A 15,252-nucleotide genomic window follows, 5' to 3' on the forward strand; every position below is an offset into this window, starting at 1 on the left:
GCTAATCTTGAATGTTCACCATAATTATTAAAATCTTAAAAGGTGGATCAGAGAAATCAAAAATGCCTTGTTCTGCATCTGACGATATACTTAAGAGCATAGAAAAAACACAAGTGTTCTGTGTCTGAGGGAGTTCATACGGAGAGAACACTTTTCATAGTGTTGTTCATACGGAGAGAGGGAATGACCCTACCTTTCAAAGCAAAGCACAGGAAATCTTCTGGTTTTCTTCCTTCTTACTGTGTCATTCTCTTCAGAGAGGAGGAAAGGACTTTAAAAATCTTTTTAAAAGATTTTGCCTGAGGCACTGCATTTTTTTTCTAAATTACATGAAAGACAATTAAGAAGATGTGGATATCTTGAAGACACAGACATCTGAGGTAAAAAAATGCCATAGTATATTATCTAACTGAAAAAAAAAGATCTAAATTAAAACATTAAAAGATGCACACCCCCATATTGAATTGCTGCATATGATGGTTCCATTAAATGGAGTACATTTCTGCTTTCCTCTGAGAACAGAGCAGTTGTGGTAGTTTAATGGCTTTACCATTATGGCATATTTCTAACTGTATGTAACCCCTGGAGTTTTACCTTTATCCTCAGATTGAGGCCATTGCCCTTTAGATCCTGCCAGCAGCTTCATATAGTGAAATAATGAAGCTGCTGTAAAAAGCAAGTAAGTTTTACTATACTGCTTCCTTACACTCAGAGTGAATCAGTCCAACACTTACTATTTCATGACAAAGGAGCTTTCATAAAATTTAGCTGCATGAACTGTATATATAATGACAGACCATTTAAATCTATTTTTTAATTTTCTGGAGTTTTGGGTTTATAAATTTACATCTTCTATCAAACGATTGTAGTTTGAGGCCTAGTATTACGCTAGAAGAACATTAACTTGTTTTTTTAATGCTTTTAGATTAACATTCTCATGTCTGGTTTTTGCCCCTCAAGAACAGAATTTTCTCTGCTCTGGAAAGTGATCCTCTCTTTGCACATCATCCTGGGGAAGATCTGTGCCGTGAGAAATATCAGGAGCTGACATTCCTGCGCTGTAAAAGGCTCTTTGAGTATGATTTTCTTACTCAGCAAGAGATCTTAGAGAACCCACTAAAGATACTTAATATGGTGGTCTGTATAGGAATGTACGATTGGTCTCCATGTCTCCAGTATTTCTTACATTGCGGTGTAAGTACAGTTCAAAGGGTACAGTGGTGTATATTTGAATTTAAAAGTGACTTGTAATCCCATAATTCCATTGCTTTCTGCCTATTTTATTAAAGCTATGTCTTTTCCCAGTCCTTTGTTTTCAAAAATGGAATTCGGTTTAACTCTTCAGAAGAATCAGAGAGCTGTAGGAGGAAGTTAGTAGATCTTTGTCATTAAGCCCTGCCTCCACTGGAATCCCACCTGGAAAGTAAAGATGGAGCAGTATAGACAGAGCTACAGAAAGGTGTCTTGATGCCTACAGTTCCACCTTCTTTTGTCCAGTCCTCTGCCTCCTCTCTAGGGCAGTAGCAGCCAAAGAACTTGTTTGTTGGGCCCCCTTTGGTGGCTATGTCTTTGCTACAGGTACAGGTATCAGAAACTTCCTTGCCTAACCCCCAGTGTCTTGATTCAGGGCAGAATCCAGCAGGAATGGGAACCAGTGTAAAGTTTCTCACTGATATCAGTGGCCGGGGTTCTGTTCATCAGTTGCTCCCTAGATGAGTCTCTCAGAAAGAATACTTGACATAGCTGCTCAAATAATATTAGTTAAATTAATTAATTATTACTATTCACATGGCAGGGGAGGGTCTGGGAATTACAGTTTTGTTATATGAATATCCATCTAGAAAAACTGAAGGTAGCTTTAAAAACAGCGTTCTTGTCTGATCTTGAAGAAGCTACCTTCAGTTCCCAACCCATTTGCAATAAAGCAAACTAGAAGAGTCTTGAAGTTTTACTTTACTCAAGGGGACATCAGTAAGAACAAGTGGAAAGTGAGCTCATTAAGCATTTTTAAGAGTTTGCAATGAAGGCTTGAACAGGTTAGAGCTGTGAAAAGTTCAGTCCTCTGTAAAGGGGCCTTGACAAGATCAAATCCTGACTTGCCTCCTCCAGCTATAGTCTAAGTACTAGTTTACTGTGCAGCCTACTTTCCGTGGTCTCTTTAATGGACATCACTATTACAAGTTATTACACATGTGCAATTTGTGCTTTCCATCATGGGGTCACTGATTTTGTTCATAATTCTCTGTTTTTACAGGTATTTGCAGGTGCAATTTTGAGTGCTTCTAAGAGGTTTGCAGATTTTGTGAAACAAGTTTATAGCATGGAGGTAATTTCTTTTTTTTTGACAACCTGTGAGAAATGGGCACCATCAGAACTGTGGCACCACCTGCACCTTTGTGTTATTTCTGATCTCTTTACGTACCTAGATACTTCTAAATAGCAAAAGAAATGATCAAGGAGCAGATTCAAGCACTGAGCTCTGACTATCCTCACTGCTAGCTATTATGCCATTTCCTGGATCTGTTTTAGACTATCCAAGTTAACATGCAGACAAAGCTTGGGGACTTCTCCCAAAAGGCAATATAGATGATACAATACTGGTTTAGTCTCCATCCACAGTCATTTAAGAGCATCGTAGCAATCCTCTTTGATTGCATCCAGTCAAAGAGCATCCTTAAGGTGCTCTTTTAAATTGAGAGTATCCTTACAATCCTCTTTGATTTTGCAAGATATATATGCTGAGCGCATCCAAACTGAGCTTCATGTTTCTTTTGTTATTCTTTATCGCTTCTTACCTTTTTTTTTTTTTTTGCCAACCGTTCGCCTTATTTGCTTATTTAATTTTCTGAAATTGTGCGTTTATCTGTCTGCTCATAGACAACAATATACTGCTACATAGTTCTGGTTGGATACCCCATGCTGAAGATCAGGATGAATTCTTTTACTGACTCTCAGTCTAAGCAAAAGTCTTAGGATATGTATTTGTCAGAATAATTTTGCCTGAAGCTTCAGTTTTTTGTTTGTTTTGTTTGTCTTTTGTTTGTTTGTTTGTTTTTAGGTTTTTTTATTCTCAGTTGCTCTTCAAAGGTTTGTTACTGAAGAGTATGTACTACAAGCCAAATCAGTCTAGGGTAAGGGGTTGCAGCATGCACATTTCAGTGTGGCTTCAAGCAGGCAGTGTTCCAAAATGCTGCTGAGAACCAAGTGTATCCATATATTGATCTGATATAAATTTATCCCCTTCAATAATGTAGGCTATTTGCCATTTTAAAAAGAAACAGCCTCATTCTGGTTTTCCCCTGACTTTGCGAGTTCCCAGAACTGCTTGTAATGCAAGCAGACTTACTGATTTTCACCACGCAACAGTTCTTTCAACCCAGCTGAAAACTTAGCCAGTGGATGTAATAATCTGTACCTGCCTGAATGAGTCAGCCATCAGCAAAGGAAAAAAATACCTGTTACTCTACTGCAGGCATGATGTCCTAGCCTTAGGGTTACATTTGATTGGTTTCTTGCAATTGCAAGTTACTTTCCAACAGCTGAATTTCCAATCATTTGAAAATCTTACAGTTTTAATTGCTGTAATAAAGCGGTCTTGAACTGTGCCATATATCTCCTTATTTAGATTTTTGGATGTTTTGCTCTGACTGAACTCAGCCATGGAACCAATACCAGAGGCATACGGACTACTGCCACATTTGATCGTAGCACTCAGGTTAGTCCTTAATGCACAGGAATAATGTTTGAGACTGTTAAGCTCTGTAATTTACTAACAGGACAAAATGATTCCAGGATTTCTTTGATTAATAAGGAAGACTCAAGTCCAACTCCAAATGTAAAAAAAAAGGTCAAATATTTACATTGTTATAAATATTTACAAGAAACCCAGCAATTTCTGTTTTCTGCTTTCTCTTCTGGTTGTGATATAAAATAAGATAGCGTCCTTCTCCTTTATTGTGTCTCAAGGAATAGTTGGACGTGCAGATTAAATTGTCTTTAAATATGAAGGCTATTTATATACAAATATTAGGATTATTTCCTGAGGATGAGAAAAAGAAATACAAAACAGGGATAACAAGACTATCAAAGAGACCCAAAGAAGAAAACAATCAACTGCTTTTTCCATTAGGATAGTGCTTACTAATAATAGTAATTTGTTTTCTGAAATCAGCACTACTGCAGAAATAAATTCATTGTCCTAACATTTTTTTCAGTAAATGAATAGAACTTATTGTAGTTTTACATTAAGGGAGAAGAAAATAGAAGTTAAGAGAGGAGGCTGATAGAACTTCCTCTTTGTTTACATGCTTGGTCTGTGCCGAGTTGAATTTAAAATGTGTTATTTAATGTCCCAAGAAGGTAGGCTCATCAACTCCCCGAAAGACTGTGGCATTTTATTGCACTGTAATACACAGAACTGGGTGCTGTTACTGTCAACAAACAATGTCACATCATGAAGTGGCTTCAAAAGAATGAGAAATGAGAATCATAGATTTGAAACGTAAGATTTTATATTCTTCAGTAGGACAGCATTCCAGTCTGCATTTTTTCGTATACAAGCAATTCAGTGAGCGTTTATGCAACATGGATGATCAGATACCTTTCCAGAAAAAAAAAAAAAAAAAAAAGAAAAAACCTTGTGACATTGGCAGCATGAAAAGTTCCATTTAAATAAATTGAGTTTTAGGCTGGTGATGAGTGCACTGCAGTAAAAGTGACTGAAATGACTAAATCTTTGTTAAGATCATGAAACTCTTGAGTTCAGATTTCTTTTACATGCAGAAAGCACACTATTTGGAATCTAAAATTCTGAAAGCTGAATCTGTGTCTGAATTTCAGGATACATGTATTCTTCAGAATTCCCACTACTCATGGTCCCCCAGTTGTCCAAACTGGGAAGTGTGCTGCCATTCAGGCTGTCAACCAGGCTTCCTTTCCATACAAAACTGCGTAAGAAGGAGTTGGTCCCTGCACAGGTTTCAGCCCTTGCAGCTGAAACAGCCCTCAGAGTCTCTCGCATGGATTCATAGCACAGCTTAACCTAAGATCTAGGAAATGCTTCTGAGTCCATCACTTTGCTTTACTTTTTTTAATGGCTTAAATGAGCAATTAAAAGGCTGAATTTCAGGCTTTACAATGAAATAATGATCCTTTTCAGCTCTAGATTTTTTCCTAGCTACATGTATTCTCTCTAAAGTTGAACACAGTAGAGAGAACTCAGCTGTTGTAGTGGAGTACAGAATGAAAACCTGGCAATTAATGGATGTTTTCAAAGCATTACCATGGTCATGAAAAAAAAGAAAATAACAGTGTGTTGATTTTTATGATTTATATCATTTGCTCCTTTCTTTCCTGGCTACAGGAATTTATCATCAATACTCCTGACTTTGAAGCTGCAAAGTTCTGGGTTGGTAATATGGGGAAACATGCCACTCATGCAGTTGTGTATGCCCAGCTCTATACTCCTGATGGACAGTGCCAAGGATTACATTCCTTTATTGTACAGGTAGGGTAGAAATATTGCTAATCTTTTTTTCTTTTTGGGAGGAGTGGGTTCAAATTAAAGACTTTCTGTTATGCTGTTATTTATATCTGACCAGCAGATTCTTTAACATTTATTGCAATTGTAACAAGCGTATTGTTTTCAAAAGGTTCACCGATTTTGTGATGATTGTACAGACAGTTTTATACTGTCAGTTTTCTGCAAAAAATTCTGAAAAATACAAAAGAGCTGAAAAGGCTCCAGGTTATCACACTACCTGTATAGTTAGAACTATCCTATGCTATATGAAGTCCTGAAAGTCTTGGATGAGGCTTATGATGATTTATGTCTGCCAATGCTGCAGGCTGATCTGCATGAAATCTGCAAGCTTCTACCACAGAGATCAGTTTATAAGATAAAAGGCATCAGAAAATATGGCAATGCAGTAGAGAAGTTGTACATAGTAAAATGAAATAGTTTATTTATTTATGAACTTATTACAAAATCAGGAAATATCTCAAATCTGATAGTTACATAAAAGTTCCATTGGTTCCGACTATGTCTGTGTACAGCTGAAGAAGGTTTCAATGCTAGTCTGATGAGAGCAGTCGTCAGTGTTACGGCATATTTAACACAGTGATGTAATTAGTGTCATTGCCAAAGTAATTTTCATTAAGGGATCTATGTCCTGAATGAGAGGATACATAAGTACAAGTTAAATCCAGGATTATGTTCTTGAAAAAAAAAAAGAGAGCTTTCTTTAGCATTAATAACAGAACACAAGTTGGGAATATTTTCACTGTTTGAAAAGTTCAACCAATAATTTTCATTGTTCTACAACTGAAATAATGTTTCATTCCACTTCTATGCAGATTCGAGATACAAAAACTCTCTTACCAATGCCAGGTGTGATGGTAGGTGACATAGGAAAGAAAATTGGGCAGAATGGGTTGGATAATGGGTAAGTCAATCCATGTGAAAGAGGAAACATTCTAGATTATATCACACTGTAGTGGTGCAAATATCCTCCTGTGTCAGTTCTGTCTTTGCTTCTGAGGTATTCACTAGGGTCTTTAAGTTGTTGGTATTTCTAAAAAAACCCCAGATTGAAAAATCTTGAATGTCAGTATTTTCTATCTGAATAACAATAGTCTTTCTGCTTCTCTCAGTTTTTAGAATATGAAGTGCCACTGATACTCTGTGAATATCCCCAAGCGTTCTTGCAGTCATAGACTCTGCAACAATAGTAATGAAAAAAACTCAAAAATCCATTAAGTTCTGAGTAAAGAATTTAATCATCCTCTCCACCCATCTGGGTGCAAGCCCCTATTATTTTGTCTGTCGATTTCCAGCCCACAGGAAGGCTAATGGAGGTCTACAGACAAGGTTTATTGTTAGTAAAGATGTAAGATTAATGAGACCTAGTAGAAAAACTAAGTATCTTATTTAAACCATGGGATTTCTGGACTAATCCCATTCACTGCAGAAGAGAAGGAGAAGGTTAGTTATTTTTTTTCTGTATTCTGTGTGTACAGTTGAAATAAAAAAGTACCTGCACTCCATTTCTGAGTCACGGACTTCAGTGGTCTTACTGTGTCTCTAAAGGTGTCTAATGGGGAGGAGAAACAGTGAGGAAATTGAGGTAGATTTTTGCATTAAAAGAGCCACTATGTAAAAATTATGATTTAAACCCCTGGATTAGTTACACAGCTCAGTGTAAAGACAGAGACCTAAAATATTAAGGGGGGCGGGGGGGTCACTTCTTTATGCCTCAAATTTACCTCTTTCTGTTGGTTCAGTTCATTACAGATATATGTATTGTCCTTCATAACATGCCATTCCAGTGAACAAACTATAGACATCCTAAGGTATCCTGCTTTCAAATGTAATGGCTTTGACTGGCTTTCCAGAAGGTTGTATGTCTCTGTCTGTACCAGCCTCCTCCTGATGTCCCAAATAGCCTGGAGTGGCAAAAACAGCACTGACTTTTATGTTTATGTAGATCATTCTCATTGATGCTCTGTTTCCTGAAGACACAGACGAAATAAGGAAAAAAAAAAAACATACAGAAAATGAAGTTTTATACAGGAAAAATATGAGAAAAGGCCAGGAGGAGAAGGGGGTTTGCGTTTTGGGGTGCATTTTTGCCTGCATCTGCATTACAAACTAGTAGCCACCAGGTGGCGCAGCAACATGGGCCTGAGTAAATGTAATTCGGCTTCATATTTCTGTAGAAAAAGTCAAATTCTGCTGTTTGTTCTTAATTTGCAGCATAGTTTTATGCACAACATGAGGAAGGAGAAGAGTGTGCTTGTCATGTAACATCAAAATGCACATAATTTTAAATTCCTTTTATCCTTTGATCTACTGGGAAAAAATAGAGCATTTCTTAAAATATCGATAATAACTGAATAATCTGAAATGATAATCCACATAATACACTGTGAATAAGAGATATCAATAACTTCCTATCTTAATGTCAGATGAAATCTCTTATCTTAGTAATGACATCACATGTCATTTAAAGCAATCATAGGGCATAGGGCATTCTAATCTTTCGGTTTACTTTGCATATTCTACTTTAAAGAAATATTATTTTCTGCTAACAGCAGTGCCTGAGGAGCCCCAATCATGGATCTAGATCTCTTAAGCAGATTAAGACAATCCCTGCACTAGAAAGCTTAAGTCTAAGACAGCACTTGCAGATTAAGATAGAGGGACGAGGGAGCCCAAGGCTACCAATAGATACCCTTCACTCAGCTGAAAACTGTAGGAGCCTGTGTTCCTGATCTACCTCAGCTATTTTCTTTGGAGAGGTCTGAGGCTAGATGCCAACATTGTTCACAAGAACTAGAAAACTCATTTTTGGTTTGCAACCTTCCTGCTCACACTGAGCTGTCAAAAATGTCAGGACTTGTACACATTGCTTCTCAGAGGTACATGAAGGCCTGGATGGGGACTGGAGAGGTAGTAGCTTCATAGCTCTGCATTTGTTTGCAGAGAGGACAAGCTGTGCCTCTCTAGAAGATGGGCCAATGGTTGCATGATCTGCAAAATGCTAAGATTCACAGGGAGACATTTCATCCTGGGCCACCAGACACTGCCTTGTCACGGTGTTCTCCTAAGCAGTTTAGTAATCTTATATCCTAGCTTATCCCAGAGAAAGCACAGCCTGCAGTTCTTGTGCACTATAGAAGCCTGTTGTATGTGGTGATGAGAAGACATTCCATTATGCTATGACGACAAATGTTAGTCTCTACTGCATGCTTTGCCAGTTTTTTGAATGTATGTGTGAAGTCTGGTTCAACTACCATAGACACTCAGTAAATCAGATGTATTTCCACATAGTTAAACTCAGGATCAATGGTCAGAGTGAAGATCAGAGCCTGACATCTCTGGCAGAGGTGTCAGATTTTGTTTCTGCACTTCAAGAAGTTTATGCTACTAATTTTCAATATGGGTACAGAGGGTTAAGCTCCAGAACACTTATGTAGGACATGGGGAAGAAATTCCAGAGCTTCCTTGGAAAATGCCATTGATTTATGCTATGTAAGAGAACAGAGTAGGTGATTGTAGTTGTCCCTTCTGGCTTTGGAAAACAATCAATCTCTTGCGTAGTTTGGCTGAAGGCTGGTTTCCTGCTAACACAAAGTGTAATGTTTTCAGTAAGAGAAAGAATTTCAGAAGTAATGTGGGAATTTTTGCAGTGTAAATCCAACTGACTAGCCTGCACTTTCTAAGTCTGTCTTTCCAAATAATTCTCATAGCTTCATAATTGGAATGTCCAAAAATCACATGGGTTTTGTAAGGCTTTGTAACTTCACCTACCCTGACAAAAAAGACAAAATCCCTTTAAAATATTTTAAAATATTTTTCTTTCTCTCTGTCATTTACAACAATTTGTATAATCAATACATAAATGGTTAAAAATAGAACTCAGATTTTTCTTATGGAGAGTTTAGATTGGTTTTATGTTTTGTTACCAAAAATAAATCAGACTGCCACCAGGGGATGCAAGTGCTTCAGTCTTTATTTTTATAATATAAAAATGTACACCTGTTGCTAGTGCGCTGGCAGTCTTTGAAATGTGCTGTTCACTGATGTCCCAAAATGGAAGTAGCCGAGGAAAAAAACAACCACTGAAAAAAACTCTGGGTATTTGGGATCCAGGAGCTTTTCAATAAAATGCATGGCAGGCATAAGAGCAGGGACGTAAAGCAAAGGCTTGGGTAAGTGCTGATGTGCATTTCTGTTTCTTCCCTTTGTTTGGGTTTGTTTTTGGTTTTTTTTTTTTTTTTTTGTCTACCCTGGCTAATGTAACCTTACCAAAATTACCCATTACTGCAGTGCACGTCAGTAAATGATTGCCACTGAATTGGTGGTGAACCAATTTCATGTCCAGTTGTAACTAGCAGCAAATTGCTGCTCTCGCCACTCCAGAAACAGAAATGATGCCTAACTGCATCTGCATGGGGAAGAGTTTGAAAATCAGTTATAATTGTGTTTCTAAAGTAGCGCTTAACATGCCTATCTTTGTAAAACATGCTCTGAGCTCGTTCAGCTGTATCCACTGATAACATGAATGCAGTTTGTTGAGCAGACAAAACCTATAAGGGAAGAACTAGTGTAATGAAGCTATCAAAGATATAGCAAACCACTGCCAGACAGAAAGCTGTTTATTTTGACTGAATTGTTTGTAGGGGAGAAAAGGATCTTTCTAGGGGAAGAAGAATTGTTAGCTCTATCTGATTATAATGATGGGCTTTGGAAAACTGAGGGGTTTTATTAGCTGTTTAACAACCTTGCATGTACAATTAAAATGCAATCAATCTCTCCACACATACAGCATGCTAAGACATTCAGCATGTTCTCTAGCAATCGCTGAGGCGAGAGTCAGTTTTCTGGATACTGAAAACAAAACAAAACACCCAAGAGGAAATGATTAAAGGGGATTTAGTAGGCAGAAAAGCAATAAGTGGTGTAAAAGAATCCCTCCTGGAAAGAGGGTGCAGGTTCTGAAAGCCCTCACTACAATTCCTTGTATATTGGCAAAGGTGGCATACATGACACATCAGCCAAGCTTTTACTTTTAAATGGTTAATTCGTATTTTTTTTCTTTGTTACTATTTCAGTGTCAGTGCCAATAATACATTAAGATTCTGCTACTGCTAGTTTAAGGGTAGAACAAATGAAAGTCTAGTCCTTCAAAGCGTTTTTGTCTCCTAGTATTTATCCTCTTAACTCTTATTTGAATTTTGCAATGATTGCAGTTATTTCATGAGGAAGATAGGAGCTGTAATACATGGTTGAAGCCTTTGGAGCTTCATCTTACAATCTGAAGCAGTAGTTCAGGGAAGATAATTTCCATACTCAGCTTCTTTGGTTGTTTGCTTCTACTCCCACACTGTCTTTTTCTTTGTGCTGGGGCAAACATTTATGTAGCTGTGTAGGGGACTCAGCTAGGGAACTGGAACTTCCTGAAAACTAATCCAACAAAAAAACCCCCAAATTTGGCTGTCTTCAACCAGATAGTTTGTCAGGTCTGGTTCACTGCAAGGCCACAGAAGCGCTGTTCCAGTACAGGGAAAGGGACAATATGGGGATGTGAATAAGAAAGCAAGTGTAGAAGTCAGTCCTGCTTCTCAAATAAACAAGCTTATGCTTGTTTAATGTTTTTATTGTCTTGCAGCCTCTGACCAGAGTCACAAACAATTGCAACAGTAATGAAGCACCTATAAAATAAAAATAAATCTTAAAAATGCCTGTACCTGTTCTTACATATCTGAATAGAGTAACATCAATACTTCAGTCCTTGCGAACAGTGCCACTTTCACAGTTAAACCAAATATTTTGCAAGACACGTCTTGCATATTTGCAATTTAAGTCAAAACAGTGCCTTTTGCAGTGGAATCATTGATATTTCCCTGTGTCACCTTCTCCACTTAGTTTCTACAGTGAAGGTTAGGCAGTATATGGGTACAGACAGTGTTGTGCACATTGCTAAGACATAGTCACACTGCTGAAGAGTGCTGCCTTGTACCCTCATTTTTGTCACTCGTGTACCTCAAAACTGCAGCCATAGCCAGTTCACACTGACAGGCACTTGATGGTGCTAATGGGGAAAGGTAGATTCAGATCTGGTCACGTATTTGTTTTATCACCCACGGAAATACAGTCTCGCATCTGCAGTGAACTTCAAACAACCTTTTTTCTTCCTTAGCAGAGCTCTTTCAGCTCTCGACAGCTGCAGGAGTCTGCACATCCAGTACTCCTTGCAAGACTGCCACTTAGACTATAAGAACTTTAGGGTGAGTAGGGTCTTTGTGTGTCCGTGAAGTCCATTAAGATAGGTTTAGGAAGCATACAAAATGCTGTGTTATTTTATCATTGCTATTGAGCATTGCTGTTACAGAGCTGCATTCTTAGATTAGAGCCTTGATTGTAGAAACTAGAGCTAAAATACTGCCTTGCAGTTTTCCCCAGCTTCTCTGTAACTCTTCTCAACTCTAACCTTTCTGTGAGTTTCAGTCTGGAATATGTGGCTGTTTTCTTTCCTTCTGCAAATTTTTCACCAAACCTCTGAAGTGTTATTCTTCCCAAGGTTTACTGTATCCCATAAACAGCCGTGAGATCACTTGACTCACAGCCTTCCAATACCATTCACCTGCTTTCTGTTTCTGGCTGAAAGGATTGGAGGAACTGTCACTGCACCATCTCTAACGTAGTCAATAACAAAAGCTGGCAGGAAAGGCATTTTAGTGAGTCTGAAATTCACCAAAGCATGTTTGAGCTATTTGTACTATAGGTAACAGCTTATTAATTCAGTACTGGCAACAGGAGCTCGTAGCTTTTCCAGCTGCTCCTTTTTTATCAGCGTTACTGCACACCAGATGAATTGCTATTGCATGATTTAAAGTCAGTAAGATTAACTTTGCTTGAAATGTTCCCTAAACTACTGGACAAAGAACCCAATCAAGAATGCTACTATTGGAATAGCACTTCGCTCTGCTCAGCTAATCTAGGTAGAAATCTATGTGATACATTTTTTTTTACCTGTGGGCTACATGATGCAAAATTGCACATTGCTATAGAGCCCTGTGATGTATATTTAAAGTGACAGCTATCTGTCTTTCTTGCTGAGAGATCTTAATCTCAGTCACACTATTTGCTATGCAGAAGAGGCCCTAAGTAGGGTACCTTTCAAACCTATGGTCTTGTCATCACCATGTGAAATTTAGCCATTTTCCAAACTTGCTGGTACATGATATCCCCATGACTGTATATCCAGTTCCATTATTGTAAGATATTTCTTCAATTCTTTAAGGAGATTTTTCCCCTAAGTGCGTTGACAGATGTGGTCCATGTCTATTCACTATGCTTTCTAGGCTAATAACCATTAGAAATGTGATCGTTGACTTCATTAAATCTTGCTATTTATTTTTAATATGTTCCAATATCAAGTTCAAATTGGCCAGTACATCTAACAATTTCAAATAGCAAAGTTCTTGGAGAAGGAGTGTAACAGCAGTTAGCAATGATCTCACAAGGTCGCCTAACTCCCAGGTCCTGTAAGGTTCTGCTTTTATTTTCAACACTGGTGCTTACAGGCAATATATCTTATTTCTTTACGCATGGGAATTTTCTGTGTGATTTTTAATTGCTGGTTCTGTCTCTCTCTTTTGCTTCTTAAAGATTTTGCCATCTTATATGTGTTTATTTTGATAACAGTTTACAGAAGAAGAAGGAAAAAGTGTATCTGTAATGGAAAATATCAAGGGAAAAATCTAAACTTTCAAAAACTGTGATTTGAACTAATTTTGATTGTAAGAAAATAGATTGTTATATAATGATTGGAATTTAGTATTCTGGTTCACTAGCTGTGAAAAAAAGTTATTATAAGAAGGATATACATGTGGGTTTTAATGAAAATAATTCTAGGTAATCTTTTATGTGGTACAGAATTAGCTACATTGTATTTATGTCAGACAGATTATAATAAAACTTTCTACAAGATTTTTCACTCTTTCCAACAAAAGATTTCCTCTAAATTTAACTGTTTGGGATTGTATCACAAAAAGTGAAAGTGGGTAAAAGTGTTTAGGTCATTTTGGGAGCTGTTTTGTTTGGCACACATCTGCCACATGTTCAATATTAGTAGGCTTGAATTTCCTAAAAGTATTATTAGTATATAGATTTATATATTAGTAGATTTGAATTTGCTTTTTAAGAACTCTAGAGTTTCAAGCACGTATCAATATAAATAATTTTCTACAATTGCACAGCTTTGCTGAATAAATTCAACTAATCACTACAGTGTAAAACACAAAAGGACAATTTGCCATCTTGTTCATTGTCCTTACTACCACGAATCTTACCATTCATCACACACAGGACTTAACATGCTCCAAATATGTATTTGCAAAGAGAAGGCCCAAGAGCTGGAGCCCTTTGAAATTTCTTCCTAATCTGTGCCCCAAAGTTTGTATCATCTCTCTGTTAGGTCAGCTCTTCCTTTAGTCTGGCTTATGATTCCAGTTTTTATCACACATCCAATAGCTTTTTAAAATAATATTTCATTGCTTTCTTCCATGCATCTTTTCCTACTTGGGAGGGATCCTTTGTAAACATCCATGAAGCTCCCTTACTTTCATCACTCTGATTCCTCCTTAAAATTCTCAGTTGCTCTAATGGCTTATGAAAAATGCCAATGCTTAGCTGCCAACACGCTGTGACTGGCCCATATCATATCAAGAAAGTATTCTTCAGTAGTTAGTGTCTGCCTCACCATTTGTTTGAACACATTTGTAGCTTCTTGCTTTATACTTGGATTGTAAGCTCCTAGGAGGAAGCATCTTCTTGTAGTTCTGTGGATGTACAGTAACGAGGAAAAGAGAGTGCTAAACTAGGGACCTAAACCTTGCCACACACAATCTCCTGTAATTAAAGTAATGAGTAATAACAGTTAAAAAGCTCAAGTTCTGTCTAACATGCATACTGTTGCTTAAAAATATTGGAGTTGCTATACAGTTTTAGTTGTGATGGATTTTATTTGGGATATAGGGAGCAGAGAATGTGCATTTAACCAAAAGATCTTTTTTGAATGAGATTTTTTATTTTCAGTGATACAAAAAAAATATTAACAAAGATGGAAGTCAGATTTTTGGAAATTCTGAATTTGCTTCTGTTACAAAGTGGTGCTGTCTCACTGAAACTGGCACTTAATAAAGCACTTTCTAGCATCGTTAAGGCCAGTAAGCAGCTGGTTCTTGGTTAGGATAGCATGCTTTTCTCTGTGGCTAAGTCCGAAAATAGTGTGTATCTCTAAGGCTGAATAAATGCAGTATGCAGATATGTTTCCTTGGAAACAACTCGTAATTTTAAAGCACATGCAGCAATGCAGCCCTTATGTAATTTATTAATGTGAAAGACCTGGCTCTCGTGAGCCTTATTAAATAGATCAGCCTGTATTGGCAGGAAAAAGGAATTTGCTTTGATTACAAGTACAGCTTTTCAAGTGCTATTAGATACTGAGATATTCATGAGTGGAGCTGATATTACTGCTATTTTTCCAAATTGTATTGCCCATTTGGGTGAAACAGTTCATACGCTTTCTTCCCGAAGAATATGAATACTCAGGACATTCTGCCTATTCTAACAACTTCCTTCTTTATTGCTGCTAGGATGCCGCAGTTTGGAAGAGGTTATCTTGCTCTTCCTTTTTAAGATGCCGCATTCCAGGGAACAGAAATCCTAGTTTGACTTCAAACAAA

General features: G+C 37.4%; 1 protein-coding gene across 4 annotated transcripts in view; it reads left to right on the forward strand.

Annotated features, from left to right (window-relative positions):
- The window catches only part of ACOX3 (acyl-CoA oxidase 3, pristanoyl), a 35,039-nt gene that overhangs the window by 2,458 nt on the left and 17,329 nt on the right, over positions 1-15,252 (forward strand). For all 4 annotated transcript variants that reach the window (XM_087737086.1, XM_087737087.1, XM_087737085.1 and 1 more), the window contains exons 3-7: positions 961-1,194; positions 2,255-2,326; positions 3,626-3,715; positions 5,363-5,506; positions 6,355-6,443. In XM_087737086.1, coding sequence (XP_087593212.1) covers positions 961-1,194; positions 2,255-2,326; positions 3,626-3,715; positions 5,363-5,506; positions 6,355-6,443 — 629 coding nt within the window. The remainder of the gene's footprint in view (positions 1-960; positions 1,195-2,254; positions 2,327-3,625; positions 3,716-5,362; positions 5,507-6,354; positions 6,444-15,252) is intronic.

Source organism: Nipponia nippon, unplaced genomic scaffold (genome assembly GCF_047370975.1).
Source record: "Nipponia nippon isolate SJK-2023a ecotype South Korea unplaced genomic scaffold, ASM4737097v1 scaffold_6, whole genome shotgun sequence".
Taxonomy (NCBI): Eukaryota; Metazoa; Chordata; class Aves; order Pelecaniformes; family Threskiornithidae; genus Nipponia; species Nipponia nippon.